This window comes from Aquarana catesbeiana, linkage group LG05 (genome assembly GCF_042186555.1).
Source record: "Aquarana catesbeiana isolate 2022-GZ linkage group LG05, ASM4218655v1, whole genome shotgun sequence".
Classification (NCBI taxonomy): Eukaryota; Metazoa; Chordata; class Amphibia; order Anura; family Ranidae; genus Aquarana; species Aquarana catesbeiana.
The window spans coordinates 651,848,221-651,865,706 of record NC_133328.1 but is presented as its reverse complement, the minus strand read 5'-3'; the positions used below and the strand labels follow the sequence as shown (position 1 = coordinate 651,865,706).

The following is a 17,486-nucleotide window of genomic DNA, read 5'->3' as shown; positions in this document are numbered from 1 at the left end:
TCCCATTGGACACAGATGAGCACAGTGTAAATAGGAAGATGCCGAATTAACGACATTCCTCTCCTCACACTGACAGCACATGAGAGGAGAGGAGAGCCGATAAGCCGCATTCCTCAGTGGGGACATCTGCATTGATTATCAGTTCCCATCAGTGACGCCTGTCGGTGCTCATCGGTGACGCTTGTCGGTGCTCATCGGTGACGCCTGTCGGTGCTCATCAGTGACGCCTGTCGGTGCTCATCAGTGACGCCTGTCGGTGCTCATCAGTGACGCCTGTCGGTGCTCATCAGTGACGCCTGTCGGTGCTCATCAGTGACGCCTGTCGGTGCTCATCAGTGACGCCTGTCGGTGCTCATCAGTGACGCCTGTCGGTGCTCATCAGTGACGCCTGTCGGTGCTCATCACTGACGCCTGTCGGTGCTCATCACTGACGCCTGTCGGTGCTCATCACTGACGCCTGTCGGTGCTCATCACTGACGCCTGTCGGTGCTCATCAGTGACGCCTGTCGGTGCTCATCAGTGACGCCTGTCGGTGCTCATCAGTGACGCCTGTCGGTGCTCATCAGTGACGCCTGTCGGTGCTCATCAGTAAAGCCTGTCGGTGCTCATCAGTGACGCCTGTCGGTGCTCATCAGTGACGCCTGTCGGTGCTCATCAGTGACGCCTGTCGGTGCTCATCAGTGACGCCTGTCGGTGCTCATCAGTGACGCCTGTCGGTGCTCATCAGTGACGCCTGTCGGTGCTCATCACTGACGCCTGTCGGTGCTCATCAGTGACGCCTGTCGGTGCTCATCAGTGACGCCTGTCGGTGCTCATCAGTGACGCCTGTCGGTGCTCATCAGTGACGCCTGTCGGTGATCATCAGTAATGCCTGTCGGTGCTCATCAGTGACGCCTGTCGGTGCTCATCACTGACGCCTGTCGGTGCTCATCACTGACGCCTGTCGGTGCTCATCAGTGACGCCTGTCGGTGCTCATCAGTGACGCCTGTCGGTGCTCATCAGTGACGCCTGTCGGTGCTCATCAGTAAAGCCTGTCGGTGCTCATCAGTGACGCCTGTCGGTGCTCATCAGTGACGCCTGTCGGTGCTCATCAGTGACGCCTGTCGGTGCTCATCAGTGACGCCTGTCGGTGCTCATCAGTGACGTCTGTCGGTGCTCATCAGTGACGCCTGTCGGTGCTCATCAGTAACGCCTGTCGGTGCTCATCAGTAACGCCTGTCGGTGCTCATCAGTGACGCCTGTCGGTGCTCATCAGTGATCCCTGTCGGTGCTCATCAGTAATGCCTGTCGGTGCTCATCACTGACGCCTGTCGGTGCTCATCACTGACGCCTGTCGGTGCTCATCAGTGACGCCTGTCGGTGCTCATCAGTGACGCCTGTCGGTGCTCATCAGTGACGCCTGTCGGTGCTCATCAGTGACGCCTGTCGGTGCTCATCAGTGACGCCTGTCGGTGCTCATCAGTGACGTCTGTCGGTGCTCATCAGTGACGCCTGTCGGTGCTCATCAGTGACGCCTGTCGGTGCTCATCAGTGATCCCTGTCGGTGCTCATCAGTGACGCTTGTCGGTGCTCATCAGTGACGCCTGTCGGTGCTCATCAGTGACGCCTGTCGGTGCTCATCAGTGATCCCTGTCGGTGCTCATCAGTGACGCTTGTCGGTGCTCATCAGTGACGCCTGTCGGTGCTCATCAGTGATCCCTGTCGGTGCTCATCAGTGACGCTTGTCGGTGCTCATCAGTGACGCCTGTCGGTGCTCATCAGTGATCCCTGTCGGTGCTCATCAGTGACGCCTGTCGGTGCTCATCAGTGATCCCTGTCGGTGCTCATCAGTGACGCCTGTCGGTGCTCATCAGTGACGCCTGTCGGTGCTCATCAGTGATCCCCGTCGGTGCTCATCAGTGATCCCTGTCGGTGCTCATCAGTGACGTCTGTCGGTGCTCATCAGTGATCCCTGTCGGTGCTCATCAGTGATCCCTGTCGGTGCTCATCAGTGATCCCTGTCGGTGCTCATCAGTGACGTCTGTCGGTGCTCATCAGTGACCCCTGTCGGTGCTCATCAGTGACGTCTGTCGGTGCTCATCAGTGATCCCTGTCGGTGCTCATCAGTGACGTCTGTCGGTGCTCATCAGTGACGTCTGTCGGTGCTCATCAGTGATCCCTGTCGGTGCTCATCAGTGACGTCTGTCGGTGCTCATCAGTGATCCCTGTCGGTGGTCATCAGTGACGCCTGTCGGTGCTCATCAGTGATCCCTGTCGGTGCTCATCAGTGACGTCTGTCGGTGCTCATCAGTGACGTCTGTCGGTGCTCATCAGTGATCCCTGTCGGTGCTCATCAGTGACGTCTGTCGGTGCTCATCAGTGACGTCTGTCGGTGCTCATCAGTGACGCCTGTCGGTGCTCATCAGTGACGTCTGTCGGTGCTCATCAGTGACGCCTGTCGGTGCTCATCAGTGATCCCTGTCGGTGCTCATCAGTGACGCCTGTCGGTGCTCATCAGTGACCCCTGTCGGTGCTCATCAGTGACGCCTGTCGGTGCTCATCAGTGACGCCTGTCGGTGCTCATCAGTGATCCCCGTCGGTGCTCATCAGTGACGCCTGTCGGTGCTCATCAGTGACGTCTGTCGGTGCTCATCAGTGACGTCTGTCGGTGCTCATCAGTGACGCCTGTCGGTGCTCATCAGTGACGCCTGTCGGTGCTCATCAGTGACGCCCATCAGTGCTGCTGTCAGGGTTGGGCTCTTGGTCCTCTCTTCTCAGCTCTCAGGTTGCTCAGCTGTCGGATAGTTGCCAGCACTCATCGTTCCACAGTGGCTCACCTGGAGATCATTTCCTGCTCGTCAGTCCTGCCTACAGCCGGCCCCTTCTGGCTATTTAAACTGCCTGGTTCATTTTTTCTTGTGCCTTCGCCTTGGACAACATATCTGGAGACTCTGCTGTGTTCCTGTTGAAGACTTGCCTGGCTGACGTCCCTTCTGGTTCCTGATCCTGTCTGCTGCCTCTGACTACACTGATCTCTGGCTCCCTGATTTACTGGCTTGTTCTGACTACCCGCTTTGGCTACCTGGCTATGTTTTGACTACGTTTTCTATTTGTACCATTTTTACCATTATATTAAGAGGTGTGATTTTTACTGCATTTTCTGTCTCCGTCTGATTCATGGTTCCTGACAGCTGCCAATCAGTGACGCCTATCAGTGGTACCTATCAGTGTCTCATATTAGTGCCTCCTCATCAGTGCAGCCTATCAGTGCCTACCACCTCTTCCATCAGTGAAGGAAAAAATAACCCCCCCCCCTAAAATTTTCAGTCTTTTTCGCCTGTGTAGTAAAAGATAAATAAAACCCCAGTGGTGATTAAATACCAGCAAAAGAAAGCTCTATTTGTGTGATAAAATGATAAAAATGTCCTATGGGTAAAATGTTACATGACCGTGTAATTGTCAAAGTGTGACAGCGCTGAAAGCTGGAAGTTGGCCTGGACAGGTAGGGGGATGGGAGTGCCCGGTATTGAAGGGGTTAATATAAGGACACTTACCCTTCCATGGATCCAGCGATGTCCTCATCCGGGGCCATTCTTCAATCGGCTTCGGGTGCAGGCGCCAGGAAACTGAACTGTGGACTCCCGGGTGTGACAGCTGGGGGTGTCCACTGCACACGTGTGAGCCATGCGGTGTTCTGTGAATGGACCGGTGTGTGTGTCCCAGAAGGCTGCAGGGGGAAGGAGGGCGGGGCAATTAAGCGGAACTTCCCCTTATGGGTGGAGTTCCGCTTTAACCAGCAGGAAGATTAGGAAACCATCACTTGGAAGGAGATTGTACTTTAAATCAATAAAACAAAAACATTTTATTAAAACATTGTCTGAAATCCTCAGCAGAGAAGAGACGGGGCCCCGCATGGTGCGCACTCAGCAGATCTTTATTGGAAGAAGGAAGAGTCACATAAATAGGCTATGGGGGCCCCTCCATACAGTCACTGCAGGTAAGTTGTGGAGTAGTGGGGCCCCTCCATACAGTCACTACAGGTAAGTTCAGAGTAGTGGGGCCCCTCCATACAGTCACTGCAGGTAAGTTGTGGAATAGTGGGGCCCCCCCATACAGTCACTGCAGGTAAGTTGTAGAATAGTGGGGCCCCCCCATACAGTCACTGCAGGTAAGTTGTGGAATAGTGGGGCCCCCCCATACAGTCACTGCAGGTAAGTTGTGGAATAGTGGGGCCCCTCCATACAGTCACTGCAGGTAAGTTCAGAGTAGTGGGGCCCCTCCATACAGTCACTGCAGGTAAGTTCAGAGTAGTGGGGCCCCTCCATACAGTCACTGCAGGTAAGTTGTGGAATAGTGGGGCCCCTCCATACAGTCACTGCAGGTAAGTTGTGGAATAGTGGGGCCCCTCCATACAGTCACTACAGGTAAGTTCAGAGTAGTGGGGCCCCCTCCATACAGTCACTGCAGGTAAGTTCAGAGTAGTGGGGCCCCCTCCATACAGTCACTGCAGGTAAGTTGTGGAATAGTGGGGCCCCTCCATACAGTCACTGCAGGTAAGTTGTGGAATAGTGGGGCCCCTCCATACAGTCACTAGAGGTAAGTTCGGAGTAGTGGGGCCCCCCCATACAGTCACTGCAGGTAAGTTGTGGAATAGTGGGGCCCCTCCATACAGTCACTGCAGGTAAGTTCAGAGTAGTGGGGCCCCCTCCATACAGTCACTGCAGGTAAGTTGTGGAATAGTGGGGCCCCTCCATACAGTCACTGCAGGTAAGTTCAGAGTAGTGGGGCCCCTCCATACAGTCACTGCAGGTAAGTTCAATGTAGTGCCCCCCCATACAGTCACTGCAGGTAAGTTGTGGAATAGTGGGGCCCCTCCATACAGTCACTGCAGGTAAGTTGTGGAATAGTGGGGCCCCTCCATACAGTCACTGCAGGTAAGTTGTGGAATAGTGGGGCCCCTCCATACAGTCACTGCAGGTAAGTTCAGAGTAGTGGGGCCCCTCCATACAGTCACTGCAGGTAAGTTGTGGAATAGTGGGGCCCCCCCATACAGTCACTGCAGGTAAGTTGTGGAATAGTGGGGCCCCCCCATACAGTCACTGCAGGTAAGTTGCGGAATAGTGGGGCCCCTCCATACAGTCACTGCAGGTAAGTTCAGAGTAGTGGGGCCCCCCAAAATAGTCACTGTAGGTAAGTCCTGAGAGGAGAACCATCGGTCACACACAGTGAGGAGGACCCGGAGAGGTGACATCATCCAGGAGGCGTGGCGGCAGAGGATCTTCTCCTTCATTCTGGAATGTCATTGGGACTCCTGGCTCTGTCTGTGGATCAGCTCAGCGTAAATCCCCCTCCTCCGCAGCAGTTCATGATGAGTCCCGCTCTGATGGGAAAGAGAAGAGTATAAAGGGGTCTTCATCGGCACCCCACAATCTCACCTTCTTACAGGTTGGGCCCCCTGCAGGTCTATGTGTGACCTTTGACCTTCACCACTTGCCGACTGCGATATGTATACAGTATATACGTTGCAGTGTGCAAGTGGTTTACCGGGATTATGGGTACCCCCTCCCCCTCCCCGGTGTTTCTACAGCTTACCGTTTTTGCCGAGAGACGATCCAGCGGTGCTGCCGGCTGCTCCCATAGGCAATCAAACAGTAGATACCCTTTGATCACCTCTATGGCCTTGGAGGACCCGAGTGACCTCACGTCTGATCCAGGCTGGGAGTAAATTAGTTTTTTTTAAAGCAAAAGATCAAAAAACATTTTTTTTTGTTCTTTTGCTTTAAGGTAGAGGAGAGATTTCGGGTCTTTTTGACCCCCCAGATCTCTCCATAAAGAGGACCTGTCATCATTTGGGATGTTTACATTCCTGGTAATAGGAATAAAAGCGATCAAAAAAAGTGTAAAAAAAACTCAAATAAGAAAAAAATAAAATAAATTTAAAGTGCCCCCATCCTTCCGAGCTCGCACGCAGAATAAAACGCATACGTAAGTCGCGCACGCTTCTGTAAACGGCGTTCACACCACGGATGTGAGGTATCGCCGCGAATATTAGAGCGATAATTCCAGCACTAGACCTCCTCTAACTCCAACCTGTAAAAGGCGTTTAAAGCGTAAAGATTTTTGATTAACGTAGCGTGTCGCCATTTCCACGAGCGGGCGCAATTTTAAAAGCATGACATGTTCCGTATCTATTTACTCGGCGTAACATCATCTTTCACATTTTACGAACGATTGCGGCAAATATTGCATTTTATTTTTTTTCTTAAATCATTAATCATTAACCACTTCACACAAATCGCAGTACCTGTACGTCGGTACTTTGGCGCTAAATAACGATGTTATGGCAGCAGCTAGCTCCATAACCCCCGGTATTTTCGGAACGGCGTGCGTTTCTCTTTAAAGGTAAAAGTGGTCTCTGCAGCGGATTCCCCGCAAGATCACTTTTAATCGGTGGCAGGAGAGGCCCCCCCCCCCCCCCCCCCTCCCGCCGCGCTTTAGTTGTCTCCACCGTTTACCGGAGTCATCAGTAGCGGCGGAAACGACCGCGTCCACTCCGATCACAGCCTGGATGCCGAATGAATGGGGGAAGATGGCCACCGCTCGGCTCCATAGCATTGGAGGGCGGAAGTGACATCAAACGTCACTTCCACCCAATGGTCTTAAAGGGGACTTATTTTTTCTTATTACGTTTAATTTTTTTTTTTATTGCATTGTAAATATGAGATGTGACGTCGTTTTAAATCCCCAGATCTCTCCATAAAGAGGACCTGTCATGCTTTTTTCTATTACGGGATGTTTACATTCCTTCTAATAGGAAGAACAGTGACCAAAATTTTTTTTAATCGGATAGTGTAAAAATAAAAAGGTAAAATAAATAAGAATGTATTTATTTATTTTTTTAAAGTGCCCCGTCCCACCGTGCTCACGCGACGTGAGCGGCGCCCGCATACGAAAACGGTGTTCAAACAACACATGTGAGGTATCGCCGCGATCGTTGGAGCGAGAGCAATAATTCTATCCCTAGACCTCCTCTGTAACTCAAAATTGGTAACCTGTAAAATTTTTTAAACGTCGCCTCTGGAGATTTTTAAGTGCTAAAAAGTTTGTCGCCATTCCACAAGCGGGCGCAATTTTTGAAGCGTGACATGTTGGGTATCAATTTACTCGTGGTAACATTATCTTTCACAATATAGAACAAAATTGAGCTAACTTAACTGTTGTCTTATTTCTTTAACTCAAAAAAAGTGTATTTTCTCCCAAAAAATTTTGCTTGTAAGACCGCTGCGCAAATACGGTGTGACAGAAAGTATTGCAATGACCGCCATTTTATTTTCTAGGGTGTCTGAAAAAAATATATATATATAAATGTTTGGGGGTTCTAAGTAATTTTCTAGCAAAAAAAAAAAAAAAAAGATTTTAACTTGTAAACAAGTGTCAAAAAGAGGTTCGGTCCACCCAAAAATGTAATATCCACTTTTCAGAACCCTCCCCCCCCTCCGGTGTCACATTTGGCACCTTTCAGGGGGGAGGGGGGAGCAGATATCTGTCTAATACAAGTATTTGCTCCCACTTCCTGGCATAGATCACTGCGGTGATCTACGCCACTTCCGGCGCCTACACTGTCCTCCCCCGCTGTATTCTGGGAGACACAGAACACAGCAGAGACCAGAGAGGACGTTCAGCGCGGCTCACGCATGCGCAGTAGGGAACCAGGAAGTGAAGCTGCACGGCTTCACTTCCTGATTCCCTTACCGAGGATGGATGGACAGATCGGCTTCGGCTGCCGACACCGCGGGCTCCCTAGACAGGTAAGTGTCCATATATTAAAAGTCAGCAGCTGCAGTATTTGTAGCTGTTGGCTTTTAATTTTTTTTTTTTTTTCGGCAGACCTCCGCTTTAAGTGGTAAAGTATATTTTTTCCCCCAAAAAATTGCATTTGTAAAACCTCTACGCAATTACTGTGACATGAAAAATTGCAACGATCGCCAGTTTATTCTCTAGGGTCTCTGCTAGAAAAAAAAAAAACATATAATGTTTGGGGGGTTCTAAGTAATTTTCTAGCAAAAAAAATACTGATTGAAACTTGTAAACAAAAAGTGTTCAATGTCTGTCATGTGACTTTGCAATGGCTGCCCTTACGTGGCACTGACACCAATATGAAGCATCATGGGATGGGACGGGGGAGGGGACACCGCTGTGCATGTCTGGTGATGATGAGGACAAAGCATTGGAATTCCTGGCCACTCACCTCAACCACGCGGCCTTTAGACAGGACCACGATGATATCCGCGTCCGCGATGGTGCTCAGCCGATGAGCGATCACCAAGACGGTGCGCCCCGTGGCAGCGCGCTCCAGAGCCAGCTGTACCGTCCTCTCCGACTCCGCGTCCAGAGCGCTCGTAGCTTCGTCCAGAATTAACACCCGCGGGTCTTTTAGAAGGGCGCGAGCAATGGCCACCCTCTGCTTCTGACCTCCGGAGAGGGTCACCCCACGCTCACCTGCCAAGAGAGGAAATGGGCGCCGGTCACCTCTGATGTGTGTTATGAGAAGACGGCCCTCTGTGGACCCGGCTGGTTCCTGGCCGCAGGTACAGCGGGGAAAAAAAGTATTTAGTCACCACCAATTGTGGAAGTTCTCCCACCTGAAAAGATGAGAGAGGCCTGTAATTGTCATCATAGGTAGACCTCAACTATGAGAGACAAAATGTGGAAACAAATCCAATCACATTGTCTGATTTTTGAAAGAATTTATTTGTAAATTATGGTGGAAAATAAGTATTTGGTCTCCTACAAACAAGCGAGATTTCCGTCTCTCACAGACCTCTATCTTCTTCTATAAGAGGCTCCTCTGTCCTCCACTCATTACCTGTATTAATGGCACCTGTTTGAACTTGTTATCAGTATAAAAGACACCTGTCTACAACCCCAAACAGTCACACTCCAAACTCCACTATGGTGAAGACCAAAGAGCTGTCGAAGGACACCAGAAACAAAATTGTAGACCTGCACCAGGCTGGGAAGACTGAATCTGCAATAGGCAAGCAGCTTGGTGTGAAGAAATCTACTGTGGGAGCAATAATTAGAAAATGGAAGACATACAAGACCACTGATAATCTCCCTCCATCTGGGGCTCCACGCAAGATCTCACCCCGTGGGGTCAAAATGATCACAAGAACGGTGAGCAAAAATCCCAGAACCACACGGGGGGACCTAGTGAATGACCCGCAGAGAGCTGGGACCAACGTAACAAAGGCTACCATCAGTAACACACTACGCCGCCAGGGACTCAGATCCTGCAGTGCCAGACGTGTCCCCCTGCTTAAGCCAGTACATTTCCGGGCCCGTCTGAGGTTTACTAGAGAGCATTTGGATGATCCAGAAGAGGATTGGGAGAATGTCATATGGTCAGATGAAACCAAAGTAGAACTGTTTGGTAGAAACACAACTCGTCGTGTTTGGAGGAGAGAGAATGCTGAGTTGCAACCAAAGAACACCATACCTACTGTGAAGCATGGGGGCGAAAACATCATGCTTGGGGGCTGTTTCTCTGCAAAGGGAAAAGGATGACTGATCCGTGTACATGAAGAATGAATGTATTGTGAGATTTTGATTGTATTGTGAGATTTTGATTGTATTGTGAGATTTTGAGTGCAAACCTCCTCCCATCAGCAAGGGCATTGAAGATGAAACGTGGCTGGGTCTTTCAGCATGACAATGATCCCAAACACACCGCCCGGGCAATGAAGGAGAGGCTTCATAAAAAGCATTTCAAGGTCCTGGAGTGGCCTAGCCGGTCTCCAGATCTCAACCCCATAGAAAACCTTTGGAGGGAGTTGAAAGTCCGTGTTGCCCAGCGACAGCCCCAAAACATCACTGCTCTAGAGGAGATCTGCATGGAGGAATGGGCCAACATACCAGCAACAGCGTGTGACAACCTCGTGAAGACTTACAGAAAACGTTTGACCTCTGTCATTGCCAACAAAGGAGATATAACAAAGTATTGAGATGAACTTTTCATATTCACCAAATACTTATTTTCCACCAGAATTTGCAAATAAATTCTTTCAAAAATCAGACAATGTGATTGGATTTGTTTCCACATTTTGTCTCTCATAGTTGAGGTCTACCTATGACGACAATTACAGGCCTCTCTCATCTTTTTAGGTGGGAGAACTTCCACAATTGGTGGTGACTAAATACTTTTTTGCCCCGCTGTAAGTGATACCCGGGGGGAGGGGGGGGTCCAGTATTGCCTACAAGGCTCACCCAGCACGGTGTCGTAGCCATCTGGAAAGTTCCGGATGAAGTCATCAGCGTTTGCCAACTTGGCAGCTTGGAAGACTTCGGCGTCAGAAGCCTCCGGCCTCCCGAAGCGAATATTCTCCAGGACGGATGTGCCAAACAGGACAGGCTCCTGAGGGGGACAAGAATCAGTCAAGACACGGAAAATTTCAGTGTATTCTCCATGCTGCACAGTACAAGGCATGGAAATCCTATGCCAGCCCAACACAGCTCTATGTAACCCATATCCCCCCATAACAGCACATTGTGACCCTCCTTATCACCAAGGTGGGGGTGGGGGATTCATTACATTCTGGTCAGCAGGATGAACCCTCCCCCAATCACCAGGCTTCCTGGACAATGCCCATCTGGGTTTCTATACTACACCCACCGGCCACTTTATTAGGTCCACCCGGTCAATTGCTCGGTAACAAAAATTGCTAATCAGCCAATCACATGCCAAAAACCCAATGCATTTCAGCATCTAGACGTGGTGAGGACGACGTTCTGAAGTTCAAACCAACTTCTGGAAGGATTAGAGCTTCTGTTGGGCTTCATACTACAATTTGGGGCTCCGTTAGATAGATTTTCCCCCACTTCCTGTCTCAATGACACAATGGCTCCACTAGGCAGGAAGTGAGAGTAGCTCTATAACAGTAGCAATGACAGAAGGAAACTGGGGTGGTCTTTGGGGGGGAGGGGGGGCTTCTTCCAGAGGGGATTTACCTTTCACGTCCTGCTGTGACAGGAAGTGACTGGGAAACTCCCCCGATGAGACACATCCCATCCCCCACCCACAACTGGAGAACATTTAGTCTTCTATATACTTGAACTTGTGTGTGATCGGGGCGATGTACCTGATTGATGAATCCAATGACTTCTCCTCTGAGCCATGAAGGGTCCAGAGAGCGAATGTCCACTCCATCCAGCTCCACCGCCCCCCGGACAGGGTCATAGAACCGCTCCAACAGGGCCGCAATGGTGGACTTCCCTGAATCAGAACAAACAGAAACCTTATACAATGTATCAGTGAGGATGAAATGTGAGTACAATGTATCCACTTCCTGAAGATCCGGTGCTGGGGCCAATCAAACGGTCCCTCCGCAGCTCCTCTGTTCCCAGGGGCCCCATATCATCAATGTCTGCAGTGTTCTGTCTGCTCCTACTCTTCTCTGGGGCCCCCAGATGTGCATGGTCTGCTCCTCCTCACCCTATGGGCCCCCAGGTGTGCACTGTCTGCTCCTCCTCACCCTATGGGCACCCAGGTGTGCATGGTCTGCTCCTCCTCACCCTATGGGCACCCAGGTGTGTATGGTCTGCTCCTCCTCACCCTGTGGGCCCCCAGGTGTACATGGTCTGCTCCTCCTCACCCTATGGGCACCCAGGTGTGCATGGTCTGCTCCTCCTCACCCTATGGGCACCCAGGTGTGTATGGTCTGCTCCTCCTCACCCTGTGGGCCCCCAGGTGTACATGGTCTGCTCCTCCTCACCCTATGGGCACCCAGGTGTGTATGGTCTGCTCCTCCTCACCCTATGGGCCCCCAGGTGTGCATGGTCTGCTCCTCCTCATTCTATGGGCCCCAGGTGTGTATGGTCTGCTCCTCCTCACCCTGTGGGCCCCCAGGTGTACATGGTCTGCTCCTCCTCACCCTGTGGGCCCCCAGGTGTGTATGGTCTGCTCCTCCTCACTCTGTGGGCCCCCAGGTGTGCATGGTCTGCTCCTCCTCACTCTATGGGCCCCCAGATGTGCATGGTCTGCTCCTCCTCACTCTGTGGGCCCCCAGGTGTACATGGTCTGCTCCTCCTCACCCTATGGACCCCCAGGTGTACATGGTCTGCTCCTCCTCACTCTATGGGCCCCCAGATGTGCATGGTCTGCTCCTCCTCACCCTGTGGGCCCCTAGGTGTACATGGTCTGCTCCTCCTCACTCTATGGGCCCCCAGATGTGCATGGTCTGCTCCTCCTCACCCTATGGACCCCCAGGTGTACATGGTCTGCTCCTCCTCACCCTATGGGTCCCCAGGTGTGCATGGTCTGCTCCTCCTCACCCTATGGGTCCCCAGGTGTGCATGGTCTGCTCCTCCTCACCCTATGGGTCCCCAGGTGTGCATGGTCTGCTCCTCCTCACCCTATGGGCCCCCAGGTGTGCATGGTCTGCTCCTCCTCACTCTATGGGCCCCCAGGTGTGCATGGTCTGCTCCTCCTCACTCTATGGGCCCCCAGGTGTGCATGGTCTGCTCCTCCTCACTCTATGGGCCCCCAGGTGTACATGGTCTGCTCCTCCTCACCCTATGGGCCCCCAGGTGTGCATGGTCTGCTCCTCCTCACCCTATGGACCCCCAGGTGTACATGGTCTGCTCCTCCTCACCCTATGGGTCCCCAGGTGTGCATGGTCTGCTCCTCCTCACCCTATGGGCCCCCAGGTGTACAAGGTCTGCTCCTCCTCACTCTATGGACCCCCAGGTGTACAAGGTCTGCTCCTCCTCACTCTATGGGCCCCCAGATGTGCATGGTCTGCTCCCCCTCACCCTATGGACCCCCAGGTGTGCATGGTCTGCTCCTCCTCACTCTGTGGGCCCCTAGGTGTGCATGGTCTGCTCCTCCTCACTCTGTGGGCCCCCAGGTGTGCATGGTCTGCTCCTCCTCACTCTATGGGCCCCCAGGTGTGCACGGTCTGCTCCTCCTCACTCTATGGGCCCCCAGGTGTGCATTGTCTGCTCCTCCTCACTCTATGGTCCCCCCGGTGGGCATGGTCTGCTCCTCCTCACTCTATGGGCCCCCAGGTGTGCATGGTCTGCTCCTCCTCACCCTATGGGCCCCCAGATGTGCATGGTCTGCTCCTCCTCACTCTATGCCCCCCCAGGTGTGCATGGTCTGCTCCTCCTCACCCTATGGGCCCCCAGATGTGCATGGTCTGCTCCTCCTCACCCTGTGGGCCCCTAGGTGTACATGGTCTGCTCCTCCTCACTCTATGGGCCCCCAGATGTGCATGGTCTGCTCCTCCTCACTCTGTGGGCCCCCAGGTGTGCATGGTCTGCTCCTCCTCACCCTATGGACCCCCAGGTGTACATGGTCTGCTCCTCCTCACCCTATGGGTCCCCAGGTGTGCATGGTCTGCTCCTCCTCACCCTATGGGTCCCCAGGTGTGCATGGTCTGCTCCTCCTCACCCTATGGGCCCCCAGGTGTGCATGGTCTGCTCCTCCTCACTCTATGGGCCCCCAGGTGTGCATGGTCTGCTCCTCCTCACTCTATGGGCCCCCAGGTGTGCATGGTCTGCTCCTCCTCACTCTATGGGCCCCCAGGTGTACATGGTCTGCTCCTCCTCACCCTATGGGCCCCCAGGTGTGCATGGTCTGCTCCTCCTCACCCTATGGACCCCCAGGTGTACATGGTCTGCTCCTCCTCACCCTATGGGTCCCCAGGTGTGCATGGTCTGCTCCTCCTCACTCTATGGACCCCCAGGTGTACAAGGTCTGCTCCTCCTCACTCTATGGGCCCCCAGATGTGCATGGTCTGCTCCCCCTCACCCTATGGACCCCCAGGTGTGCATGGTCTGCTCCTCCTCACTCTGTGGGCCCCTAGGTGTGTATGGTCTGCTCCTCCTCACTCTGTGGGCCCCCAGGTGTGCATGGTCTGCTCCTCCTCACTCTATGGGCCCCCAGGTGTGCACGGTCTGCTCCTCCTCACTCTATGGGCCCCCAGGTGTGCATTGTCTGCTCCTCCTCACTCTATGGTCCCCCCGGTGGGCATGGTCTGCTCCTCCTCACTCTATGGGCCCCCAGGTGTGCATGGTCTGCTCCTCCTCACCCTATGGGCCCCCAGATGTGCATGGTCTGCTCCTCCTCACTCTATGCCCCCCCCAGGTGTGTATGGTCTGCTCCTCCTCACCCTATGGGCCCCCAGATGTGCATGGTCTGCTCCTCCTCACCCTATGGGCCCCCAGATGTGCATGGTCTGCTCTCCCTCACCCTACGGACCCCCAGCTGTGCACAATCTCCACCTATTCTTCTCCAGGACCCCCAGCTGTGCAGTCTGCTCCTACTCACCCTATGGGCACTCAGCTGTGCATGGTCTGCTCCTGCTCTTCCCGGGGCCCCAACTGTGCACAGCCTGCTCCTGCTCTTCTCCAGGGCCACCAGCTATACAAGGTCTGCTTCTTCTCTTCCCTTTGGCCCCCAGGTGTGTACAGTTTGCTCCTACTCCTCATATGGGCCCTCAGAAGGCAGAGTCTGCTCCAGCCCCTCAGAATGACACTGTCTACTCCAACTCCTTCCTGGGGCCCTCAGCTGTGTACTGCCTGTTTATACTGCTCCCCAAGTCCCCCAGCTGTGTCCCGCTCCTTCCCGGGGCCCCCAGCTGTGCACAGTCAGCTCCCGCTCCTCCCCGGGCCCCCAGCTGTGCACAGTCAGCTCCTGCTCCTCCCCGGGGCCCCCAGCTGTGCACAGTAAGCTCCCGCTCCTCCCTGGGGCCCGCTCTATGCCCAACTGCAAGTAGAGCATCCATTATTTAATAAAATTTACAGTCTATATCTATATTATTCATCTGATACAAAATCTCCAATGATCTCAGGGTAATCCAACATGTCCTCTCACCTCCCCCAGATTGTCCCACGATGGCCACCGTCTTCCCGGAGGGGATGTGAAGGTTAAATCCGTGTAGGACCTCCTGGCCGGGCCGTGTGGGGTAACTGCAGGAGAGGAAGTTGTATGTATGAATATCAGAAACACTTTGTAACTATGGGGTTCACCCAACACAATCCATTCCGGACCCCCTACATGTGTCCGTAGTATAATGACATACTCCATGATGTATATATACACCCAGTATGGAGGGGTCAGGAGGAGACGTGTACTTCAAGGTGTATATGGGGTCACAGATGATTTGGGGGGGGGGGGGTGACAGATGATTTGGGGGTCACACATTACCTGAAGTAGATGTCTCGGAAATGTATCTCCCCTTTGAACGTCGGTAATTTGGAGCCTCCTTTAAGGGGGATCTCCGGCTCCAGACACATGAACTCAAAGACACGCCCTCCAGCGCTGAGACCGCGGACCACCTGACACACAGGAGAGACCCCTATGAGACACAGCGGAGTGATCAACGGGGTCTTCAATACAAGGAAAACCCATGGAGAATAACCAATATTAGAAAACGTTTCTACACCGATCACAGGGCAACCGGAACGTCTGTTATTTCCAATTTAGTTTTGGGATCAACCCCGAGAGGAATTCTCTTCTCTTCCTGTTTTATGTGATATCCATCATCTGGACAGGAAGTGAGGGGACTCTCTGTCCTGGGGACACACAGCAAGGTTCTACACCTTCACTATACTACAGAATGTGTTATTATTGCTGCCTGTGTCCCCACTGTGTGATCGCCCCTCAATTCCTGTGGGATTTCCCCTAATTTCTTAAGGGATTCCCCCCACTCACTGCACAATTTCCATTCAATTCCTGGGGGGGGGGGGGGGTTCCTCATTTCTGGGGGATTTTCCCTAATTTCCTATAGGATTTTCACAGATTCCTGGGAGATTTCCTCTAATTTCTTGAGGGTTACCCCCAATTCCTGTGGGATTTCCATTCATTTCCTGTCAGATTTCCCTCTATCTATTCCTGAAGGATTTACCCTAATTTCTCGGGGGTTCTCCCCATTTTCTACAAGATTTCCCCTCAATTCCTGTGGGATTTCCCCCCAATCCAGTCCTGAGGGGTTTACCCTAATTTCTCAGAGGTTCCTCCATTTCCTGTGGGATTTCCCCTCATATGGTGGGGAGCTCCCCTAATTTCTTGTCATATTTCCCGATTCCTGGGGGATTTACCCTAATTTCTTGAGATTTTCACTCATATTCTGGGGGATTCCCTTTTATTTCTTGTGGGATTTCCTCTAATGTCTGGGGGTTCCCCTCATTTCCTGTAGGATTTCCTTTTGCTTCCAAGGGGATTTCCCCCTCCCCATTTCCTGTGGGACTTCCCCACATATTTCTTTTTTTTGGGGGGGGGGGGGGTTCCGTCATTTCTTGTGGGATTTCTCATAATTACTGGGGGGACTTACTCTAATTTCCCCTCACTTCCTGTGGGATTTCTCCTGATATTTTTAGGGACACCCCCCCCCCATTTTTTGTAGGATTTCCCCTCACTTTCTGTGGTATTTTAACTCATATTCCCTGTTATTCCTTGGAGGTTCATCTCATTTCCTATGGGAATTCCCCAGATTCCTGGGGGGATTTCCCCTCCTTTTTTGAGGGTTCCCCTTATTTGTTGTGGGGTGCCCCCTCATCTTCTGGGAATTTCCCCTCATTTTCTGGGGGTTGCCCCCACATTATCTGGGGATTTCCCCTTATTCCCTGTAGGATTTTTCCTTATTCCCTCCCACCCCATCTCCTTCTGACACCCCTCAAAGAGACAGGAAGAAAAGAAGGAGTCTCTCATTTGGGGGTCACAGATACTGACCCTTCCCCCCACTCTGCCCAGGACTGAAGAAGGAAAGCCTTCTGATTGGAGTTGGAATTTAATGATCCCAACATTTACTTCAGCTTTCCTCTCATATTGTGGGGGGTTCCCCTCATTTCCTGTCAGATTTCCAGATTCCTGGAGAATTTACCCTAATTTCTGGGGATTTTCACTTAATTCCGGGGGGATTATTCCATTTATTTCTTGTGGGATTTCCTCAAATTGCTTCGGGTTCCCCTAATTTCCAGCAGGAGTTCCCCTAGATTCCAGGGGAATTGCCAATCATTTCTTGGGGTTCCCCCCATTTCCTGTGGGACTTCCCCAATTCCTGGAAGATTTCCCTAATTTCTTGGGATTTCCTTTCATGTGTCTCCCATTTGAGGGACACAGATACTGACCCTTCCCCCACTTCACTCAGGACTGAAGAAAAGCCTTCTGACTGGAGTTGGACTTTAATGATCCCAACATTTACTTTACATTTCCTGTCAGACTTCCCCTGATTCCTGGGGGGATTTACCCAAATTTCTTGGGATCTTCCTTCAATTCCAGGGGGAATTCCCTTAATTTCTTGTGGGATTTCCTCTAATTGCTTCAGGTTCCCCTCATTTCCTGCAGGATTTCCCCTAGATTCCAGGGGGATTGCCCCTCATTTCTTAGGGTCCCCCCCCCCCCCCCATTTCCTGTGGAACCTCCTCCAATTACCGGGGGATGTATTTCTTGGGATTTACCCTCAACTCTTGTGGTATTTCCTCTCACTTCGTGTGGGACTTCTCA

The 17,486-nt window shown here is 52.3% G+C and overlaps 1 protein-coding gene across 1 annotated transcript in view; it reads right to left on the bottom strand.

Moving 5' to 3' along the window:
* Positions 1-5,024: 5,024 nt before the first annotated feature.
* The window catches only part of ABCB8 (ATP binding cassette subfamily B member 8), an 87,467-nt gene continuing 75,005 nt past the window's right edge, over positions 5,025-17,486 (bottom strand). The window contains exons 10-15 of the mRNA XM_073632886.1: positions 15,189-15,319; positions 14,856-14,950; positions 11,119-11,252; positions 10,247-10,394; positions 8,229-8,479; positions 5,025-5,360 (exon numbers count right to left, since the gene is read on the bottom strand). Of these exons, the coding sequence (XP_073488987.1) occupies positions 5,280-5,360; positions 8,229-8,479; positions 10,247-10,394; positions 11,119-11,252; positions 14,856-14,950; positions 15,189-15,319 (840 nt within the window). The 3' untranslated portion in view covers positions 5,025-5,279. The remainder of the gene's footprint in view (positions 5,361-8,228; positions 8,480-10,246; positions 10,395-11,118; positions 11,253-14,855; positions 14,951-15,188; positions 15,320-17,486) is intronic.